General features: G+C 40.2%; 1 protein-coding gene across 1 annotated transcript in view; it reads left to right on the plus strand.

The window, feature by feature from the left end:
* LOC121382453 (protein Wnt-4-like) overlaps positions 1-25,297 on the plus strand; it is a 65,205-nt gene that overhangs the window by 36,606 nt on the left and 3,302 nt on the right. The window contains exons 2-3 of the mRNA XM_041511980.1: positions 6,677-6,933; positions 23,915-24,183. Of these exons, the coding sequence (XP_041367914.1) occupies positions 6,677-6,933; positions 23,915-24,183 (526 nt within the window). The remainder of the gene's footprint in view (positions 1-6,676; positions 6,934-23,914; positions 24,184-25,297) is intronic.

Consider the following 25,297-nt stretch of genomic DNA (forward strand, 5'->3'; position numbering starts at 1 on the left):
TTACAATTTGATTACACCTCTGGGTCTGTTTGATCTCTGTTGACCACGTCCAGTTTGGCAAATAAGGGAGCACTTGATTGATTAATTGGTTCTTGGTTATAGTGTCACCAGTGGCTCGCTGAAGCAGTTCCTACAACAAAAGTAATAACAAAGAAAGCAAAAACGTTGGCGTAAATATGAACGATGAAATATATCTGTCATACACCGGCCTGGGTGGTGTAGTCTTTAAGCCATCGGACTTAAGGCTGGTACTTAAGGCTGGTAGGTACTGGGTTCGCATCCCGGTACCGGCTCCCACCCAGCGACTCATTGGGTAGGTGTAAGACCACTACACCGACTACTCTATCACAAACAACTATCCACTAACTACTATCCCTCTGTCCTGGATCTCCTGGATATAGACAGTCCAGACAGCTGAGGTGTGTGCTCAGAACAGCGTACTTAAACCCTAATTGAACATAAGCACTCAAATAAGTTGAAATAAAATAATCTTCCATATGAGCGAACGTGTGTTGATCTGCTGCTAGGTGTCTCTTTACAAGTAGTTGGGTCCAGCTAATACATCTTCGGCAGTGACAAAAAAAAAACCAAGTTTGTTTTGTTTAACGGCACCACTGGAGCACATTGATTAATCAATCATCGGCTATTGGATGTCAAACATTTGGTAATTCTGACTCGTAGTCATCAGAGGAAACCAGCTATAGTTTTCCTAATGCAGCAAGGGATTGTTTATAATGCACTTTCCCACAGACATGATAGCATATACCTCGGTCTTTGATATACCAGTCGTGGTGCACTGGCTGGAAGGATAAATAGCCCAATGGACCCACCGACGGGGAGGAGACTCCACACCGACCGCGCATCAAACGAGTGATTTACCACTGGGTAAGTCCCGCCCGGGCAGTGATCCATCGTTATTAGTCCATCCTCTGTCCTTTGACCAATCCAGCTTGGGTGACCCTACCAGGGTCTGTTTCCGAGCTCCAGCTGGAATAGCACCCCGGGTCCCTGAGATATAAAACCTACCCCCACGACGTCAAGGAATGGACCATGATAAGTAAATGTTTGGCGTTAAAATACTGTCTCTGCCAGAGACAAAGTCTAACGAATGCTTTAGACAAGATGGTGACTTCTCCCATGTATGATGAGTCACTGCCAGGTGTTTCGTCGGATGGGGGACTGCCACTACCAAGACCTAGAACATATCAGAACCTGCATAGGACAGCGTTCGGTTGACAATGCGGGTGGCATCACCGTCACACTAGTGCTGATGTCATGTGTTAGCATTTATCTGATCTTTGCGGTTGTGGGGAGAGAGAGCCAATTAGAGAAATATGGTGAGAGATAGAGACAGAGACAGAGACAATGAGAGAGAGAGAGAGAGAGAGAGAGAGAGAGAGAGAGAGAGAGAGAGAGAGAGAGAGAGAGAGAGAGAGAGAGAGAGAGAGAGAGAGAGAGAATGAGTGTATGCTGAATATGTTAACCAAACACTTAGAGTTCTGTTATGAAACTTTGGAGAATGACAATGTACGTAATTAACGACGACAGTAGTATATTTGGTTTTCATGTTCCCACAGAGAAAACAACATTTCTGTGCAGAATCTACCATGGATGTGTTAACAGATTCCTGATTCTCACAAAAACGAAAACGTCACTATGCGATATATAACACATTTAACTGATGAATAACTCGCGATATTTTGTAACCTTTTGAACAATTTACACGTAATGTCATCAATGCTGTGATGTATGCTTTGGTAGCTTGTAAACAACGGCAAGTGTTCTGCGGTAAGTCATTGGATTTTAAACACTGGAAGGTTCAGGGCTTATAATTCCGGTATAGGCTCCCACCCAGAGAGAGTTTTGATGACTTAGTATTCAGTACACCAACTTCTCTTCTCTTACTAGCCCCTAACCATTAGCCCACTGCACTAGGCATGCAGGCGACGTGTGTGCACAGAACAGCGTGTTTGGATTTTAAAAATATCTTTAAAAGTTAAAGTTTGTTTTGTTTAACGACACCACTAGAGCACATTGATTTATTAATCATCGGCTATTGGATGTCAAACATTTGGTAATTTTGACATATAGTATTAGAGAAAAAACCCGAAAAACTGTTTTCCATTGGCAGCAATGGATCTTTTATATGCACTATCCAACAGAGAGGATATCACTTACTACGGCCTTTGATATACCAGTCGTGGTGCACTGGTTGGTACGAGAAATAGCCCAAATGGGCCCACCAACTGGAACCGACTGCGTATCAGTCGAGCGCTTTACTACTGGGCTACGTCTCGCCCCTTAAGGGTGTATACTACCAAATCAAATCCCATAGACGACGATAGTAACATATGTGGCTAAAACTCCTACCTGCAGCGTATCAATCAACATAAACACCACGGATATAACTACTACTACCCCTCACACTTAAAGTGAATCAGAAAAAATTGGGGGTCAAGCTGCTTGTTTCTGAGATAACGGGTAGCGTCTATGACTACCCTAGTTCCTCACAAAATTCGAGTACTTTTTTTACAGGTACCCCATACATGTTTCAAGTACAAGACACATTGGTACTAGAAGAAATAAAATTGCATATTTGTTTTACCCAGATGAAAATATTATTTTTTACAACCAACACACTCACATTTATAACCAATCACAGGATTTGTGGTGTTCACTTCTCTATCAAAAGTTGGGTGCACCTGGAACTTTGACCCAGCCGGAAGTTATTTGGTTTAGTACTACCTTAAGTGTATTTAAGCACGGAAATAGAAAATGAGTGAATTTAAAAGAAACTTTTGCGAGTTTGAGTCGTCTTGAATAGCTTCATCTCACGTCACATCCTTGTGATGTTCGAGAAACTGGGTTGCTCAAAATGTCTCGGTTCGCTCTTTCCTGCATATTCATAGACTTCTGTTCATTGTTTGTCCTCGCACTATAACCGTAACCTAAAATGTGTCTCAATAAATATGTGACCTATTATCAGGTTAGTGTTAATTAAAAACAGGGATATTAGGACGACATTGGCTGTTAACCAGGTTACGACTATCAAAGCGGTGTCGACATTTGTCAGTTACCTGTGAATTTTGTGTTTGTAATTTGAGCCTGTATTTTCAACCGTGACTGCGAGATCAAACGCAAACACAATTTTAAGGGCTAGTTAACAAGAAAAATTCGCCTTGTAAGGGTTTGTTTTAGGGGGCAGAACTATTTCTCTTTCCAGCCAGTACACCACGGCTGGTATATCAAAGACCGTGATATGTCCTATCCAGTCTGTGGGATGCTGCATATAAAAGATCCCTTGATACTAATGGAAAAATTTAGCAGGTTTCCTGTCTCTAAGATTATATGTCAAAATTACTAACTGTTTGACATCCGATAGCCGGTGATAAATAAATTAATATGCTCTAGTGGTGTCGTTAAACAAACCAAACTTTAACACAGCTGTCTGTCTGGCTGTTTTTCGCTATCATCTAATGACTTGGTATGTCACACTGGCAAGATAACTGTTATGTGCCCAGGAAAGCGTGCTTGTACCTTATTTAATCACACAATTCTACATAGCTTATTACGAAACCACTCGCGTTAAGTCTGACAGCAAACGTCTGCGAGAAACAAGTGTCAGCGATAACACGACTATCGGTTACAGTAGTTATTTTCTTTATATAAGGTTTTTTTTCGATTTTTCTTTCCTCTTGTAAATCCTTTTATTGTAGCTGTCAGCTGTCGTTGGCCCAACGATCTATCATGTGCGGAGATCTGGCCGCCTGGAGCATTCATCGCGACTTGTCAAATCTGTTCGCCAATGGCAAGGCTAACGTCGACGGTTGCTTTGTTCTAGGAGGCGAGGCAGTTGATCCTAATATGGTGGTTTCTGGCACTTAGCGGTGTTGGCTTCTGTTCTCTGTCTTCCATTTCAGGCGAGCGGTGAATCAGATCTGACGTTAACGTTGCATTGAGACACTTCTATATAGCGTTCTTGCGTAGTTAAAATCTTTCGTTCGCCAATTACAAAACATTTTCCTACTTGAATCCAATTAAAGTTAAAGGACGATGTTCCAAGTACATATATATCAGAGCTATCGTGTCCGTCTGATCAGGAGTCTGATTAGTTGACAGAAATAGAAGACAGAATAGACGTACGGACAGACAGAGAAAAAGATAGGGATGGGCAGAGAGCGACAGAGAGAAAAATAATGTGTGTTGTGTGTGTGTGGTGTGAGAGAGAGAGTGAGAGAGAGTGTGTGTGTGTGTGTGTGTGTGAGAGAGAGAGAGAGAGAGAGAGAGAGAGAGAGAGAGAGAGAGAGAGAGAGAGAGAGAGAGAGAGAGAGAGAGAGAGAGAGAGAGAGAGAGAGAGTTAAATAGATAGAGAAGTGGAGAGAGAGAGAGAGATGGGGGTTTATCTCAATCTGTAAAGAGCGCTTTTCTGATGTGTTTGGGTCGTAGAATTTAAAAATATTTTCCTATAACGCAATTCTGCTTACAAAGAATATTTTTTATCATCGGTACACATTGATATCTAGGGTGTTTACCGTGTTAATACCAGTAGTCATTTGGATTTGACGCCTATGTTGTCACCATGGAGCAGCCATTCGAATATTTTTAAATCGATTTCCAGCTGATATTGGAAGTAAGAAAGGAAATATTTTATTTAACGACGCACTCAACACATTTTATTTACGATTATGTGGCGTCTATCACAGATTGAGATAGAAAACTCGCTGCCCCCACTTCATGGACTACTCTTTTTGATTAGCAGCAAGGGATCTTTCATATGCACCGTCCCACAGACAGGATAACACATATCACGACCTTTGATATATCAGTTGTGGTGCACTGGCTGGAAAGAGAAATAGCCCAATGGGCCCACCGACGAGGATCCATCCCAGACCGGCCGCGCACCAAGCGAGCGCTGTTCCACTGAGCTACGTCCTGCCCCCAGGTCATATTGGATGTCGTAATGTGATACCATAAATATCACACGGTATTCTTTTAAATGGATGTGAAGGGCTATGAAAACCTGTTTTTCTCATGTATAGATGAGAGAAATATGTCACCCACGTGGTTTCTTTATATGGGCTATTTCTATACATCTGGAAAGCTACGTTGTTAATTACCATACGTTTCTTATGGGTATTTACGGTTCTTGTGTTTTTCCCTAGAATGCATTAAATATTGATATACACAGAACATTAATTTAAATGTTTTATATCCACAAAAGTATCACAAATGCTTGTTATATGGTCAAACCTAGAAGGTGCTTAACCGATTTGCGGTGTCGTGTTCAGGAGGTCGAGCGCTCGCGAACAGTTTGACCGGTACCATCATTTTATATTATATCATGTCCATCTAATGTTAGGTGACCGCGATCACTAGTCCTCCTATGTATAAAAGAGTTAAATTTGCTTTAGTTAACGACACCACTAAAACAAAAGATTTCTTAATCATCGGCTATTGGATGTCAAACATTTGGTAATATTGTTTTAGAGAGGAAACCAACTACGTTTTTGTTTTTTCAATTAGTAGCAAGGGTTCTTTTACATGCACCATCCCACAGACAAGACAGCACTTACCACGGCCTTTGATATCCCAGTCGTAGTGCACTGGCTGGAACGAGAAATTGCTCTACGGGCCCACCGACGGGGATTGATCCTAGACCGACCGAGCAATAAGCGAGCATACGAAATACATTTTCCAACTGGTTACCAGAAAATAATTATAATGTTTAGAAATACTGTACCGAGTTTGCGTCCAGTGTAATATATGTCTAACAGTGTCTTTTTAAAGGGTCTGTCCCGAGTTTGCGTCCAGTGTAATATATGTCTAACAGTGTCTTTTTAAGGGGTCTGCCCCGAGTTTGCGTCCAGTGTAATATATGTCTAACAGTGTCTTTTTAAGGGGTCTGTCCCGAGTTTGCGTCCAGTGTAATATATATATCTCACAGTATCTTTTTAAGGGGTCTGCCCCGAGTTTGCGTCCACTGTAATATATGTATCACAATGTCTTTTTAAAGGGTCTGCCCCGAGTTTGCGTCCAGTGTAATATATGTATCACAGTGTCTTTTTAAAGGGTCTGTCCCGAGTTTGCGTCCAGTGTAATATATGTATCACAGTGTCTTTTTAAAGGGTCTGTCCCGAGTTTGCGTCCAGTGTAATATATGTATCACAGTGTCTTTTTAAGGGGTCTGCCCCGAGTTTGCGTCCAGTGTAATATATATATGTATCACAGTGTCTTTTTAAAGGGTCTGTCCCGAGTTTGCGTCTAGTGTAATATATGTATCACAGTGTCTTTTTAAAGGGTCTGTCCCGAGTTTGCGTCTAGTGTAATAGATTTCTAACAGTGTCCTTTTAAAGGGACTGCCCCGAGTTTACGTCCAGTGTAATATATTTCTAAGTGTCTTTTTAAAGGGTCTGTCCCGAGTGTCTTTATAAAGGGTCTGTCCCGAGTGTCTTTTTAAAGGGTCTGTCCCGAGTGTCTTTTTAAAGGGTCTGTCTCGAATTTGCTACCATTGTAACATATTGTCTACTAATAATGACTAAGAGCCCATGGGCCCACCGATGGGAATAGATCTTAGACCGACCTTGCATCTGGCGAGCGTTTAACCACTGGTCTACGTCCCTCCCCACATACAGGTATGAGTAAAAAATGTTCATCCTCTTTTTTGTGTTTTTGACAGGTATCTTGGAATCGCGAGCTCTTATCAGACCCTGAAGGACGAGTTGGAACACACCCCGGAGGTGAACAAGTGCGACAGTCTGCCCTTCCTGGGCCCGAGACAGCGCGAGATGTGCGCCCTGGAGAACAAGCTGATCGACATCATCCACGAGGGCGCCTCCATGGGCATCGAGGAATGCCAGCACCAGTTCCAGAACCGCCGCTGGAACTGCACCACGTTCAACACCACCAACGTGTTCGGCAAGATCCTAAATACAAGTGAGTACAGACATATATAGAGATAGACAGGACCCTGTTTTTCCGGGGGGGGGTATGTTTTTTGTTGGGGGTTTGGGGTTGTTTTTTTAAGGGTGAGTGGGTAGATAAAGACAGACAGGACGTTGTTGTTGTTGTTGTTGTTTTGGGTTGCGTTTTATAGGGATAGGTGGGTACAGACAGACAGGCAGACAGACAGACAGACAGACAGACAGACAGACAGAGACAGACAGGCAGACAGACAGACAGACAGACAGACAGGACGTTTCTTCTTTCTTTCTTTCTTTCTTTCTTTCTTTCTTTTTCTTTTTTTTTAAGGAGTGGGTGGGAGTTGTAATGGGTTGTTTAAGGTAAATCCTGTCCTTTGCTCCACGACTGGCATATTGAAGGCCAAAATATATGCTGTTGAGTCAATAGGGAAGTCCGGATAAAAAAAACCTATGATGTTGTTTGTTATGATTAGCCTGTATCTGAACTGAACTGAACTTTATTTACACTCAGGTCGTATTCTACGGCATATGAGGACATGTTTACATAGAACAATTAATACATTGTGACAAGAGTAGGTGTTCTGTCTCGCTAACAGCTTCGGTCTTATAGAAATACTAGTATTGATAATCATAGACTCGAATGTTTTTAATGCGTCCATTTTGACGCGTTCCGTGCCCGCACTGCGCGCACACTTCGCCCGCGCCGTGACAAAACAAAACCGATGTTATGGAAAACAGCCCTTAGCCAAATACACTGCCATCTAATGTATTTTCATTTCATTTCTATTTTTTTCCTTATAAATATAGATAATCAGGTAGTCGAGGAGTGTTTTGTGTGTATGTGTGTGTGTGTGTGTGTGTGTGTGTATGTGCGTGCGTGCCTGCGTGCGTGCGTGCGTGTGTCCAGGACAGTGTATTTGAACCGTAATTAAACATAAGCTCGAAAAGAAATTAAAATCGGCAACGACTTCTCTCTCACTAACCACTAACCCTGCGTCCTAAACTGACAGTCTAAATAGACTAGATGTGTGCCTAGGACAGCGTGCTTAAACCTTAAACCTGACATAACTATGACAATAAAGCCGCAGGCCCTTGTTTTATCCCGTACAATGAGCGTCTTAGCTGAAACAGGTGGAGATAACTCTATTCCAGATGGCGCGACGATCGACAGGGTCCCAGAAACCTGGTTTGTCTCTGACTGGCTTCAGGTTATAAGCGACCAACTGAGTGACTGAGTTTGTTTTAACAGTAAAGTAATATTTTAAATATCAGAATGTGTTTTGTTGCATTTTTCTTAATGTCTATCTAATTGGGAAAAGTACATAAAAAAAAATTGGGTGGCAAAGTTGAGTTTTTATGCGGCAAAGTGTACCCATGCACACGTTTTTATACAGTGTCAACACGAACGCATTGAGTATTATACAAAATATATATTTATTACTTTTACTGTTAATGTCTTTTCCACGATATCTAAGTATATAAAATACTAGACCGCCCTGTGTAGGAACGTCCTGTATAGAGCCGTCATCACTATATATATATATATATATTTTTTTTTTAATACTACACACGCACACGTTATACCATCGACGTCCCAAAGTGCGTTCACCTAACAACAAAAACGCGAATACGATATTTACGGAAATATTATTCTACATTTTTCAGCTACGATACGTGAAACAAAATAGATTTTAATCATTTAACGTAAAATATCAACAATTTGGATGTAAAACAAATCCATTCTAGTAAACAAAAGTGAAACACCCTAAAGTAAATAGGAAAAAGTGCGACGTTTCTAATTGCATTCAGGCGCATGCGTTTGCAAAAAGTATCGTAATGCGCATGTGCAGTTCATCATTTTCCATTTTTAAGACAACTACATGAACAAATATATGTTTTTTAATTATGCACAGTTGCCGAACACTTAATTTATTCAATTTTTTTTTAAAGGAAAGATTCAATTTGTCAAGCGTTCTGGTCCGGTCCGCGTTTTATCAACACACATCGCTCACACTTGATGTCAATACTGATAGGCATTACGTCCATACCTGCGCATAGTTTGTAAAATATATTTTTTTTAATGAATTGATTCTAAATTAACAAAATTTATATACTCAAAATTATTTACAACTGTTATGAATGTATTATGAATACTATTCACTACAATAGAGGCACAAAAATGTAGCATACCTTTTGCAGATTGAATATAATAATTGAAAACAAATTCTAACATCAGGGGGCCTAAAAATCATAAAAATTAAATTCTTTGGCCTCGTTGATCTGGCACGTGTGAGGTCATGTGACACGCACCGAAAGTTAATTCGTCTTTCTCCATCTTAAGTCAATTTCTACGAGTCATGTGGATCCGATATCGGTAATTTTAAGGAATAAACAAAAACGACTTAGTAAAATTAATGGTTTTACGGGTTTGTAAAGTTTTGTATTTAGATACTTACTTTTCTCAACTTTATTGTTTATAAAAATGTTCCTGAACTGTGAAGAAAAACCTCATAAATGAACGACATGCCGATGACAACAAATCGATTGCGCGAACCGTGCACGAGAAAACAAAGTGAACGGAATTTGAAGCATAACGCAGTTAGGGACGTTGACGATACATGCACATATATATTTTATTTATTATTATTCACAATATACATATATTTTCTTTATTATTACTGACTTCCACCCTCATATCTCAGTACACATGTAGACAAACGTCAACTGGTAACAATTGGTAACCATTCACTGCAGTGTATACTACAGAACGTCCTGTGCAGAACCGTACTGTGTAGGAACGTCCTGTACAGAGCCGTCATCACTATATATATTTTTTAATACGCACACGAGTATTATTCAAAATATACATATATTTTCTTTATATACAAAATATATATTTATTCCCTTTACCGTTAATGTGTTTACCACCATATCTTAGTATATAAAATACTAGACCGCCCTGTGTAGGAACGTCTTGTACAGGGCCGTCATCACTATATATATTTTTTAATACTATTATCCACAATATACATATATACATATATTTTCTTTATTATTACTGATTTTACTGTCCCACCCCCCCCCCCCCCCCCCCCCCCCCCCCCCCCTATCTCAGTACACGTGTAGACAAACGTCAACTGGTAACGACTGGTAACCGTTCACTGCAGCGTATACTATAGACCGTCCTGTGCAGAACCGTGCTGTATAGGAACGTCATGTACAGAGCTGATAAGGTTTTGGTCCGTTATGATCGTGGTATAACAAAGCAGTGAAAAAACATACAGCTATTGTCCGAGTTTGTTGGACCCTGACGAGTGACGCGCCACCTGTTTTATTATCTCCCCTGTTCTGAGCTAAAACGCCCATTGGACACTAAGTTTAATGAATCTACAAACCTGGAAAAACATTTGGACAAAATTACAATAAAGTAAATTGAGAATCTGTGACGTCGAACTGGGAAAATACCTTCTAAAAATAGACTAGAACTCCTCTACATTACTGTTACTTCTCAGAGGTAAGTGTAGGTGTTTTGGGGTTGTTTTTTGTTTTTAAAGGGACACATCCTAGTTTCAACCCATGAAAATTAACACCAAGTTTAGTTAATTTACAAACCTTTAGCACATCTGGATAAAGTTACAATTGAGTGAAACATGAGTCTGTGACTTTGAAATGGTGAAATACCCTCTAAAAATAGACTAAAACTTGACTCCATAACTGTTATTTCTCAGACGCACGTGCGTTTTTCAAAATATCAGAAATATATTTTATGATATTAAAAACACCAGGATGACCAGAAACACTTTGAATGCACGGAAATGGATAATCTAAACAATACAATCTAAGTAAAGTATGATTTCAGTTATCCAACATGGCTCCTACAGTCAAAAATATGTCTTAGTGTTTAAAAACTAGGATATGTCCCTTTAAGTATATAACAAACAAAAACATTTCACGGTATTACAAACAGCAGAATGGTCAGAAACATCATTCTGAACATTAGGAAATGGATAATCTAAACAATAAAATGTAAGTAATGTCTGCTTTCAATAATCAAAAATGGCTCTTAAATAGGGGGGGGGGGGGGGGGGGATGCGCTGTAGTGTTTAAAATCTAGTCTGCCACTTTTAAAATCAAATGAAATAAAGGATTATTTCTTGTGACAGATGCTATCAGCGGACCATACCAATAAAAACACCCACCTGTACAATAGCTCGCCGAACAGTCGTGTTAATCCCAACCTCTGGCCGTGGTCGACGCCACGTAAACAATAAACCCGCGACACGTCGTCCACACAGTTCTCGTCATCAGTTGATCCAGCTATCACAACATGCTTATTTGATTTTCCTGCCTCGTGATTTTTAGGCTTCAAAGAATTAAATATGCCTCGGGTACACACTTAATTTTGAAACCTTTTTTTTTCGCTGTATATTTTGTTTGTTTTTCTGGAATGTTCGGGGGGGGGGGGGGGGAGGGGGACGGGGGTCGTTGCTACACATAAGCCTATGAGATGGGTGAGGTGTCATGGGTGTCAACTACCCCACCACCCACCAGTGCTAGAGTACATCTTAAGCATTCGGGCAATATTTGTTCTAAAACCATTCTTTCCATGTATTACCATCAATTTAACTCACAATTTATTAGTTGTAATCCATGTACAAAATATGCGTAGTGATTCATTTGAGACCCTATATAGGCTATATTAATAGCTGTTTGGTGGTAATGCAAATATAAATAAATATTGTTACGCAGATTCGGGCATTTTCGTTTTTTAACATTCTGGCAAAAACCAGCCTGACCCCCTACGAAAATGGGAGCCCGTACGCCTATGCTGTAACTGTCGTAAAGGTGTAGTAGATTATTGAAACTCAAATGAAAGGTTGTTGTTGTTGTTGTTGTTTGGGGGTGGGGGGGGGGTTGGGGGGTTTGGGGGGGGTTCGGGGGGGGGGGGGTATGGAATAGGCAAAGAGTCACAAGACCTGTAAATATACAGTCTGAATGTTTATCTAATTTAGCAATTAAAAAGAAGACTCATGGTTGCAGTAAGTGTTAACGTTTTTCTGTATACATACATTGGATCTAATTGTAAAGCTACATTTCATCAAATTCTATTCTCTTTTTCTTCTTCTTCTTCTTCTTCTTCTTCTTCTTCTTTTTACAAATCATCATTGTATTAATCTACGCAACTCAGTTTTTCCCCCATCATTTGTCTGTAGGATGGTGCATATAAAAAAATATCTTCCAGTTATTCAGAAAGGGTAGACCATACTGTGTCAACAGCAGCGAGTTTTTCGTGTTATTCTTAACCAAACATTATGTCTGGGCTGAGTTCACACTGGTTTATGTGCTTCACGGTAAACCAAATGGTGCGTGAGATACAATTCGGCAAACTGAGTGAAAAATTACTCAAATAGCTCCTCAAAATTTTATTTCCCATGAACCGTTTCAAATAATGCCCCAAATTACCTTATGAAAACTGCGCAGTTTTTTTACATTTTTGTACTCAATCCTACGGGACATTCAAAACTCAATAGCACCACAAACGCCCCCCGCCTGCTACCGACCCTGGCGAGGCTGCTGGTGATCACTTGCACTTGCCATCCACCCCAACCCCTTTCCTGTCCTGGACAAAGGAGCCAGCGGAAGATACCTGCGCCCACGACAAGCGTGCGCTATAATAGTGCAGGGCGCACATTAAGTCAATACTTTTCTTAATGTGCAGGGCGAGTTGCTTCCCTCTATTTAGCAAATTTAAAATGGGGGGGGGCAATTTTTTTTAATGTTTTCTTTGGAAGATTTATTACGTAACTCGGTGTGTAGTTTCGAGTGTGGGTTTTTTCAGAGAAGGCTAAAAATGCGATCGATTATTACGAATATATTTTTAAAAAACGGGTTTTCAGTTCTTTTAAACATTTGGAATGATTCATATGTACATTGTAAACTTGATACATAGGTACCAAAAGATAGCAAAATACGTATTTCGACACTTTAATAATGATGCAAGTACTTCAATCGGGATTTAGTGAGTACGATAGGTTATACATTTTTAGTTTGTGTGTCCATTTGTTGCACTATTTCGGTTGTGAAACGGTTGAAACATGCTGCCACAAGTTTTAAATACCAGCTATATATAGGGTATGTAACAATATTCGGATGTAGAAAGAACCACACTTTCTACGTCCCTTCGGACTAGCGCTACAACAGCTTGCTCTGAATGTGCATGTTAATGGGATATACCCTAGTTTTTAAACACTAAGGCATATTTTTTACCTGAATTCGTGAAAATGGACACTAAGTTTGGTTAATTTACAAACGTGTAACAAATTTTGATACAACAGAGTGAAACAAGAGTCTGTGACGTTGAAATACCCTTAAAATAAACTAAAACGCTTTCATAACCGTTAGTTCTCAGACGCACGTGCGTTTTTAAAAATATGAAAAATGTATTTTGTAGTATTAGAAACACCAGGATAACCAGAAATACTTTGGCTGTACGGAAATGGATAATCTAAACAATAAAATATATGTAATGTTTGATTTCAACGATCATAAACGGTTCCAATAGTGAAACATGTGCCTTAGTGTTTAAAAACTAGGGTCTGTTCCTTTAAGCCCAAACCGGCCTCGGTGGCAGGCCATCGGTCTACTGGCTGGTAGGTACTGGGTTCGGATCCCAGTCGAGGCATTGGATTTTTAATCCAGATACCGACTCCAAACCCTGAGTGAGTGCCCCGCAAGGCTGAATGGATAGGTGTAAACCACTTGCACCGACCAGTGATCCATAACTGGTTCAACAAAGGCCATGGTTTGTGCTATCCTGCCTGTGGGAAGCGCAAATAAAAGATCCCTTGCTGCCGTCGTAAAAGAGTAGCCTATGTGGCGACAGCGGGTTTCCTCTAAAAAAAACTGTGTGGTCCTTAACCATATGTCTGACGCCATATAACCGTAAATAAAATGTGTTGAGTGCGTCGTTAAATAAAACACTTCTGTCTTTCTTTAAGCCCAAATGGTCACGTCGGGAACCAAGAAAAAATAGTTCGCGAACGTTTACGAAACGTCTACAGGCGGAACTTGGAGCTGTATTTCTGTCTCAGTCTGATGCCATATAACCGTAGATAAAAATATATTGAGCGCATCTTTAAAGAAAACATTTCTATTTTTTCTGATGAACTGATGACAAAGTTGAAGATAACCTTACTGTTTTTAGATAGAAAAACATCTCTCTGTTTTTTTCTTCTTCTGAGGTTATTTTCCTCATTCTTCTTCCCATCTCCTCTCTGATTAATGCAGCTAAATGGAATTATATAAACAAACCGACTACCTGTCACGTTATCGGTGAAAAATGACAAGCGCTTAATAGAAAAATACTATTTTTTGAACTCTTGTGTCAAGATCGCTTTTCTGGAGTCTGACGGCTCGCAACACAAGCGTGAGAATACCCGATGTTTCATATGTTAATGGTGTATCAGTGAACACGTTGGGAACTATCACGCTGAGAAATGTCCATACCTAAGACAACGTATCAATCAAAAGGCTGCTGTTTGAGATGAAGCAATGCCAAGTGAATTCTCGGTGCAGCCAGTTTAAAAAAAAAAAAATCCAAATTTGCGAGCTGGCGGTAAAATGCCAGTAGCTCGGATGAAGAGTGCCCGTTTGAGGTGCGATTTTATCATTTAGTGTTATATTTTCACTGTCCCAATCAATGTCCCACGACTGGTGTATCAAAGGTCATGGTATGTGCTGTCTGTGAGAAAGTATATTATAAAAATTATCTTGCTCCGAATAAAGAAAGGGGGTTTCCTGTGAGTATGTGTTAGAAAAATCAAATGTTTGGCATAATAGAGTGAGAGAGAGAGAGAGAGAGAGAGAGAGAGAGAGAGAGAGAGAGAGAGAGAGAGAGAGAGAGAGAGAGAGAGAGAGAGAGAGAGAGAGAGAGAGAGAGAGAGAGAGAGAGAGAGAGAGAGAGAGAGAGAGAGAGAGAGAGAGATACAGACACACACAGAGAGAGAGAGAGAGAGAGAGAGAGAGAGAGAGAGAGAGGAGAGAGAGAGAGAGAGAGAGAGAGAGAGAGAGAGAGAGAGAGAGAGAGAGATTGGCAGCGAGTGATCGAGTGATAGACACAGAGACAGACGGAGGAAGGGAGGGAGGGAGGGAGAGGGTCAGAGGGGATTCATCTCAATCGGTAAATAACCCTCGGCTGAGGAACTTAGATCGTAGAATCGAACCACCTTGGCTTAAAACCAGACTGGCGAACGTTTCGTAACGCAAGAAAAAACAAAAAACAAAAACGCTCGCGTTCAATTTAACTACGTTTCAAAGTTTTCCCCGTCTTGTAGTCTAATTTAATTTCTGCTCGTTTATTAGAACTATAGCTGGTCTGTCTGGCACGCTTTAATAAACCTGAGATGACACCGAACCGCAAACAGTGGCGCGCGGACGGTCAACAAGATATCCAAGTTAAGTCGGAGTACTCTTCGCGTTATGAGCTTAAAGAAAGAAATGTAATCTATTTGGGCGCGATGATCTCTAATAATTTTCTTTCAAACACGCCATGATCTGGTTCTGCGATATGTTTATATCAACACACATTCTCCAGTCAGACGATAAGTCATTTCCAGTCGTTTCTAGCTATTCATATTTCAAGTGAAGTCGAAAATGGGCAAATATTTATGTTAAACGTGTCGAGAAATATGAATTATTTGAGTGTATGATATGTTTTAAGTTGACCGCGTGCATTAGCACTTAAAATGTTTAGAACATTTTGTTTTTTATCTTCTTCTTTTTTTCTTCTTCGTCTTCATTTTCTCCTCCTCCTCCTCCTCTTCCTCCTTCTTCTTCTTCATCTTCTTCTTGCACAACCTTCTCCTTTTCGTCTTTTTATTATCATTTAATTTAAAATATTGCTTTTTTGAACAAAGTATTTAAAAAAATATTGCACTTTTTTGAACAAAGTATTTAAGATGAGAGAGAGAGAGAGAGAGAGAGAGAGAGAGAGAGAGAGAGAGAGAGAGAGAGAGAGAGAGAGAGAGAGAGAGAGAGAGAGAGGGGGGTGGGGAGGGAGAGAGGGGGAGGGAGGCAGACAGACGAAATGTAACAGAGAAAAAGCAACGAGAGACACACACAGAGAGAGAGAGAGAGAGAGAGAGAGAGAGAGAGAGAGAGAGAGAAGAGAGAGAGAGAGAGAGAGAGAGATACACACAGAGAGAGACAGAGACAGACAGAGAGACAGACACAGAGAGACAAACATAGAGAGAGATAGCTAGACTTAGAGACAGACAGAGACAGAGAGACAGACATACAGAGAGACAGACACAGAGACAGAGACAGATTTAGAGAAGGGAGGGAGAGAGAGAGAGAGAGAGAGAGAGGAGAGAGAGAGAGAGAGAGAGAGAGAGAGAGAGAGAGAGAGAGAGAGAGAGAGAGAGAGAGCGAGAGAGGGGTATTTTATGTACACTTTCATGTGGGCATATAAAGGCGTCTCATATACCCTCAAGGGTCAATGGTCGGGGTGGGGGAAACAGAAATCAACCCTACTACCCATCAGTCCTACCAGCTACATTCAATATGGCAACACGGATTACTTCTTCTGCTCTCAAGACCACGTGTTTGACAGCTCGCATCCGTTATTTAAACAATGGACTGAGGTGTCATTAAACAAACAAAGCCTTCCTTTCATCTCGTTCCGTCTGGCGTGTGTTGAAACATCTGCATAAGTTGCAGTGTGTGCATTAAAAAAATCCCACTACCCCTCCCCCCTCCCCCTGCCCCCTCCCGAAATAGGATGCGCGGCCAAATTTACGAACGGTGTTTATGACTTTGTCACCGATAACGTTCCTAAACTGCCGTGCATAATATTTAATAATTTACAATAGACGCAGATTTTCAGTCTCAAATAAAGTGGTGTGTGTGGGGGGGGGTTCTTTCTTTCTTTTTGTCCTTTTCTTCTTCTTTATTTTATGTTTCTTCTTTTTTGACTTCTGTGTTTTTTTAACGCACGATTAACACCTTTTTTTTTTAGTTCGTTTCGTAACACCTTTATCTTTAGATCAACCTTCGTGCGAGATACACATTATTTCTAAACTTTGTTTTGTTTAACGACACCACTAGAGCACATTAATTAATTAATCAACGGCTGTTGGATCTCAGACATTTGGTAATTTGGTAGTTCTCAAAGGAATCCCGCTACATTTTCCCACTAACAGCATGGGATCTCTTATATGCACTTTTCCACAGATAGGACAGCACATACCACGGTCTTTGATATACCAGTCGCGGGGCACTGGTTGGGACGGGGGGAAATCGAATCAGAGAATGGGTCCACTGAGGAGGTTCGATCCTACGACGTAGGCACCCCAGGCGAGTGCTCTACCAACTGGGCATATAACCGATCCTTTGCCGCCAATGGTAAAAATGTTGCGAGATTATTTATATTTATTTTCGTATTTATATACAATTACGCGTCAAGCACGCTATCCTGGGCACACACCTCAGCCATATTTGCTGTCTGTCCAGGACAGTCAGTTAGTGGTTAGTTGAAGACACGTCGGAGCAATGGCCTTACATTGGCCAAGTGAGCTGTCAAACTGGTTCTGCGTGTGAGCCGGCAACGGGAAGCGAACTCAGTACTTACCAATCTTAAATCCGATGGCTTATCCACTACACCGTCGAGGCCAGTCGAATAGGCGTTTTGAATCAGGAACCTTAAATGACGCTTTGCAGTGATCGAGGAGTCGTAATATGATGTTATACAATATATGGACTCATACTGCAGAAGGAAGGAAGGAAGGAACGAAGGAAATGTTTTATTTAACAACGCACTCAACACATTTTATTTACGGTTATATGGCGTCGGACATATGGTTAAGGACCACACACAGATATTGAAAGGGGAAACCCGCTGTCGCCACTTCATGGGCTACTCTTTTTCGATTAGCAGCAAGGGATTTTTTGTATGCACCATCCCACAGACATAACTTAGTACATACCACGTCCTTTGATATACCAGTCGTGGTGTACTGGCTGGAACGAGAAATAGCTCAATGGGCCCACCGACGCGAATCGATCCTAGATCGATGGCGCATCAGGCGAGCGCTGTACCACTGAGCTACGTCCCTCCACTCATACTGAAGAAGTCGTTACCGTACGCATGCGCGGTCAGAAGCGTACGATACAAGGGGGCAGGCAACGGGAGCAAGTCCTCAAATTCGGGCAAAAATGACAGATATTCGGGGGAAAATGACAGATATTCGGGCAAAATTAAGCCTTTTTACCATGTATTATCCATCACACTACCCGCAAAATTAGTGATTAATTTGCGATGCTGTATAGCCGTTTGGCAGTAATGCTAATATGAAAAAACTAGTGTTACCCAGATTCGGTCATTTTCGTTTAATTCGGGCAAAAACCAACCTCCCCCCCACCCACCAAACCCCCCCCCCCCCCCCCCCCCAAAACAAAAACAAAACAACAACAAACAAACAAACAAACAAACCTACGCCCGTACGCCTATGTTTGCGGTACATCTTTACGATTAATAATATCCTTTAATTTTATTAAATTTCATTTTTATACCTGGCATGAATATACTTGAATTTAAAACATTTTATCATGCATTGAAAAAACCCTAAAACAACCCAGAACTATTGTTCTTGGACGTTAGCCATTATGATGTCACATTTATAAATGTTCCATTTCGAAACCGATACCGACGCATAAGGTTAGCAAATTACAATATAAACACCCAAACGGAAGACGAGGGGAAAAAAGGTATCGGTGTGCAGAAAATGATGACTTTGCTGTTTACATTTTAAATACACATACATGTATATGCCAGTTAAACTGATGCCGCCGCGAAAATACAGAAAACTTGAAAGAAATTAGGGTGCAGTGAAGCTAACTGGGCTTGATAGCATACCTTTTATTTAAAGCTACATGGTCCACAGACATTTTATGCTATACAGGGCTTCTACAACTTTTATAAAATCCACTAGCCATAGGATCAGTGATATAAAAAAAATTACTAGCCACGATTAATGAATGAATCAATCAATGTCAATGACACCCCAGCACAAAAATACACATCGGCTATTGGGTGTCACAAAAGGTAAGTATATGAAAATATTATTTAAAATTCACTAGCCCTACTTTATTTTAAGTTAATACAATTTTACTAAATAGTAATAATGAGATGTATCGCATAAAGAGGGAGATAGAGCTTAAAATCACTAACATTGGGTGGTTTGGGTTGAGGAAGGATATTCATATTTACAAAATAGACTTAACTGCAATCTGGGGCGTAGCCAGAGAGGAAAAAAAAAAACGCCGAGGAAAACCCAGACCTGTAAAATAAATATCAGTGTCATGGGAAAAATAAAATAAATCTGGGGAAATTCCAAACGAGGCAAGCGCCTCGTCTGCCTCATGCTGGCTACGCCATTGGCAATCATTTGACAAATTTTTCACTAGTCGTCGGGCATGGCAATAGTAGTTATTTACTAGCCCGACATTGAATATCACTAGCCATGGGAGTGGGGCTACCATAATCTAGAAGCCCTGCTGCTATTTTGTTGGAAGGATTTGTTTTATGTCTGAAGTAGTAATTTTCACATTTATATTCGAGTGTATGATCACCTACAAATTAAACTTGTCTTTGGCGTCGATACCGTCCGTGTTCGTCCGTCAATTGAGCTCAGAATTCGTCTGAAACTTCATTATTATTTTATTATTATTGAGATATGTAAAAGCTTGATGTTCATTATCATTTAAAATGTCCTGAATAGTGACATATTCTTATGATTTATTAGAGTGAGTGTTTCTTTCTTGTTTTCTTTCTTTCTTTCTTTCTTTTTGTGGTTGTTGTTGTTGTTGTTGTTTTTGTTGTTGTGTGCTTCTTGTGGGTTTGGGGCGGGACGTAGCCCAGTGGTAAAGCGCCCGCTCGAAGCGCGGTTGGTCTGGGATCGATCCCCGTCGGTGGGCCCACTGGGCTATTTCTCGTTCCAGCCAGTGCACCACGACTGGTATATCAAAGGCCGTAGTATGTACTACTCTGTCTGAGGGATGGTGCATATATACGATTCCTTGCTGCTGATCGAAAATAGTAGCCCATGAAGTGGCGACAGCGGGTTTCCCCTATCAATATCTGTGTGGTTCTTAACCATATGTCTGACGCCATATAACCGTAAATAAAATGTGTTGAGTGCGTCGTGAAATAAAACATTTCCTTCTTCTTCTTCTTCTACTTCTTCTTGTGGATTTTTTCAAAATGGTACTTACATCACGGCAAACGATCACGTCAGTACATTTGAACTTCTAGACAAAACAAACACACAAAACAAACAAACAAACAAGAACACGCCAGACGCACATAAATTAAGATTAATATTCTAATCAGGAGGTTTTAACCAAAAATACTGCTTTAGATTTGTTTGATTTTTTTTAACGACACTACTAGAGCACATTGCTTCATTAATCATTAGTTATTGGATGTCAAACATTCGGTAATTCTGACATATAGTCTTAGAGAGGAAACCCGCTACATTTTTCCAATAATAGCAAGAGATCTTTTATATGCATAATCCCACAGGCAGGGAAGCACATACCACAGCCTTTGATATACCAGTCGTGGTGCACTGGGGGTGGGATTTTGCTTAGTCGGTTGAGTGCTCGCCTGAAGTCCTTGCGTCGCAGGATCGAACCACCTCGGTGGATCCATTCAGATGAGTGTGGGTTTTTTTCTCATTCCAACATGTTCACCACAACTGGACAAAGACCGTGGTGTGTGCTTTTCTGTTTGTTGAATAATGCATATAAAAGATCCCTTGCTGCATTAGAAAAAAAATGTAGCGGGTTTCCTCTGATGAGTCAGAATTATCAAATGTTTGACATCCAATAGCCAATGATTAATTAATCAATGTGCTCCAGTGGTGTCGTTAAACAAAACAAACTTTGATCAACTGATTGGAACGAGAAATAGTCAGTTGGGCCTACCAACGGGGATCGATCTCAAACCAACCGCGCATCAAGTGAGCGCTTTACCACTGGGCTACGTCCCGCGATCCTTTTTTGCCAGGACAGAAAGGTGGGGAGGGAAAGGAGGGACCGCCTGCACTGGCAGGTGCAAGGGAGCACCAGCAGTCTGATCAAGATCAGTGGCAGGCGGGGGTGGGTGGTGGTGGTGCTATGGAATTTTGAATGGAGCATTTAATATGCCAAAGAGAAAAGGTGCACGTTTTGTTTTGAGGAAATTTGGCGCAATTTTGAACGGTCGATCAAAATGAAAAGGGTTCTGGAGCTATTATAGGTTTTGATCTTAGTAAGTCGAGAGTAGCTCGTTAATTAGACCTCTGTGTTGCTGTGGTGTCTCCCTAGGTTGCCCATAGGGCCCTTAGAAAGGGCCTGACCGCTTCTGGTCGTGGCATGACAACCCAGGGGAGACTCGTGCAATTGTGTAGACACCGGTAGGCAAGGAAGTTGTTCCAGGGGGTTCCAGACGTTGTTGTTGTCGTAGCCGTTGTTTTCCTCCTTTTCGATGTCACCAAGTACAGTACCAGCAGCAAGTATTTGGGATTGGGTAGGGTAGACTGGTATTCTTTTGTTCAGTTTCCCCTGGGTGCAGTGCAGTTGTGTACTCGGAGCTGGTATTCTTTTGTCCAGCTCCTTATTAGAGTAGACCTTTAAGGGAGGATTGTCTAACTTATCTGTCACCTGTCAAGAATTTAAATCTGTTTTTGATGGAAAGGAAAACACAACTGCGGCATTATTAAACATGCAAGTGTTTGATACATCTAGCAACGGTTCGAGCCGACTGTCAACCATTGAAAAATAACCCTCATTTGGAAATACAGTTTTTATAAAGTATTTGTCAAAGTGCACAAATAGAAGACACGAGAGAGGCCAGTTGCATAACAAAATAAAGATAAAGTAACATACTAGGTCAAGCCAAGCAGTTTATTTGAAGAAGTAAAAAAAAATGGTATCGTAACAGGTGTCCCTAGGAAGACAGGCCAATGACCATAATGTACTTAAAGCTACTAAGTGTAAGACAAAAAAACAACAACCAAACAAACAAACAAAAAACCCACCCAAAAACAAACCAATAACAAACAAACACGAGATAATAAAGAACTATATTATTATATACATAACAATGAAATATGTATATAGATCTACATAAACCTTAAAAGTGATATTCGGTGAAAAGTCTTATTTTCACTGTATTTTAGCTACAGTGAAACTGTATTTACTTTTTTCAAAAGTTCATGATTGAATTATCTCCCTTTGTGTCGTTTCTTTGTATTTATGTTTGATGATTACAAATGCATCTGATAGTATTTGAAAAATAAAAAACATAAAAAGGATTATGAAGTGAAATTACGATAAAATATCTAAAACGAATTGAATACGAAGCTAAATAATGATGACACAATGTCCTGTCACTGAGTGTAAGTTAAAATTTAACGGCTTTCGGTTCGTTTTGTTTTTGTGGGTGGGTTTTTATTTTATTTTATTTTTATTTTTTTTATTATTATTTTATTTTTATTTTTTTTTTATTTTTTTTTTGGGGGGTGGGGTTAGGATTGTCTCGTGAAGTATGTTTGTACAGCAGTATTATTAAATAAATGTTAATTTAATAATTAAATGATGATAATTTTTATTGAAATTTCTTTTTAAAAGTCTATGGCCTATATCATGGCGTTACGTGTTTTCGACAGGATAAGCGAAAGATATTAACAAAAAGCAAAAGATATTCAATAATAATATTGTAAAAAAATTAGGAAAGATGTATATAGTAAACAGATCATTTCGTGATGTTTTTTTCGAAGCAATTCGTGAAAATATGGTTTCCACACATCACGAGTTGACAAAATATTATTCGAAAAACCCCATGAAATAGCCTCTATGCTAATTACGTCAAGAACCATGCCGTTTCTGATGCGTGATCGGTTTAGGATCGATCCCCAACGTTGTTCCCATTGGGCTATTTATCTTTCTAGCCAGTGCTTCACACCTGATCTGGGGCCCTATTTTCGAAGCCATCTTAGCGCTACGAAATCGTAAAACCGTCGTAGGTTGTGACGTCACTACAGCGCACGCCATAGTGACGTCATAGCTTACGATGATTTCACGATTTCTGGTCTGGTGCTTATAAAACCCTTAGAGTCTAGACTCGAGACTCTAATAGAGTCTGAGACACTAATGTCATGACAACGCCATACAAATTGTATGCATGTGACGTCATTAAAGATTGAGTCTGGACTCTAAAAGTTTTATAAGCACGGGTCCTGGTGTAACAAAGGCCGTTGAATGTATTATCCTATCGGTGTGAAGTTGCATATGAAAGATACATTGCTGTTAATAGAAATAGTAGCCAATTGCTTGGCGGAAGCGTGTCTCCTCTCTCATTAACTGTGTGACCCTTAACCATATAAGACAGGCGGGGGTTGTTTCTATTTCTAGTGTTTAGCTTCTTATTTTTAAAATAAATTGTTGAATTATAAGTAGCAGTTGGCATGACTTCGTCTGAGGTTGTAGACGGTTACAAAAGGTTTGAGAACAAGAATAGATGATCTATTTTAATACTCTCACATTAAAAACATTTAGTCTAGACTTGAATATTTAATGACGTCACACGCATACAATGTGTATGGCGAAGCCACGACGTTAGAGTCTGAGATTCTATGGACCGAATTTACAAAGCAATTTTATGCCTTGCACGCGTGTAACTACAAACATTTACAATGCTTAAAGACCTGCGTTTAAGAGAGAGAAAAAAAACAGGCTTCGTAAATTCGACCCTATTAGTCTTGAGTCTAGACTTTTAAAAGTTTTATAAGCGCCAGACCAGACAGTACGGGCCGAATTTACAAGGCATGTTTATGCCTTACACGCGTGTAACTACATACATTTACACTGTTTAAAGACCTGCGTTTAAGAAAAAAAACCCAGGCTTCGTAAAATCCGCCCCACATCTTTAACTCTTTATTTGTTTTTCGTTTCAGAAAGTCGAGAGACCGCCTATATTTATGCTATATTCTCTGCTGGCGTCATGTACAGTGTGACGAGGGCGTGTTCTAGAGGGAAGCTCGATAGGTGCGGGTGTGACCAGAACGTTCGCAGTGTGGATACTTCTGGCAAGTTCGAGTGGGGTGGTTGCTCGGACAATATCCGATTCGGTCACAGATTCTCCAAGGAGTTTGTGGATTCCAATGAAATGCGACGGAGCGAAAAGGGCCTGATGAATGTTTGGAATAATGGCGCTGGACGATTGGTAAGGAATTCTTGTTGAGGGTTTTTTTTTTTTTTTACATCCACTTCCATAGCTGGGACGGGATGATCTTCTGTGGTAGAGCGATCATCTGAGGTGTGATAAGTCGCAGAATCGATCTTCTTTATTCGATCATTTCAACTTATGTTCGTGCATATGTCCAACTAAGGTTCAAGCACGCTGTCCTGGGCACACACCTCAACTATCTGGGCTGTCTGTCCAGGACGGTGGGTTAGTTGTTAGTTGGTTAGTGAGAGAGAAGAGGGTGTAGTGGTCTTACACCTACCCATTCAGTCGTTAAAACTCGCTCTGGGTGGGAGGCGGTACCGGGCTACGAACCCTGTACCTACCAGCCTTATCGCCCTTAAAGGAATGGGTCTTTCGCCCGTGCCAACAATATCCCACAACTGGTTCACCTAAGGCTGTGGATAGTAGTATCTATGGGAAAATGCAAGGAAAAGATCATTTGCTGCTTTATTAAGAATAGCCCAGTTAAAAAAAAGAAAAAAAAAGCAACTGAACTGATCTTACTAAAATTGAAAATCAACTTCCAGGTATTATTTAAGTTTAAATCCAATGTACTTTGTGCTTAATATTTTTATGGCAAAACGACTGAACTCATATGGACTGAAAATAACATCCATGAAGGGGTATTTTGTTTGTGCTTGCTTAAACAAAGAATAACATTTTCTCATCTGTGGGATGGTGCACATAAAATATCCCTTGCTATTAATAGAACAATTTAGCGAGTTTCTTCTCTAAGACTATATATGAGAATTACTAAATGTTTGACATCCAATAGCTGATGATTAATAAATTAATGTTCTCTGGTGGTATCATTCAACAAAACAAACCTTAACTGAACGTCCACATCCTAATTAATTTTCAGAATACCAAGTACAAATTTTTATGTACATGTACTTAGAAGCAAGGGACATGGATATGAAAAAAAGACTGAAATGATCTTATTAAAATAAAAATCAACTTCCAGTATGAACATTTCAGTGTTTAAATCCAATCTACTTTGTAGTAAATATATTTCTGGAAAAATGACTGAAATCAGATGAAGTTACTGAAAATCACATCCACGAAGGGTGTTTTATACGGACTCTTTTAT

This window comes from Gigantopelta aegis, chromosome 2 (assembly GCF_016097555.1).
Source record: "Gigantopelta aegis isolate Gae_Host chromosome 2, Gae_host_genome, whole genome shotgun sequence".
Taxonomy (NCBI): domain Eukaryota; kingdom Metazoa; phylum Mollusca; class Gastropoda; order Neomphalida; family Peltospiridae; genus Gigantopelta; species Gigantopelta aegis.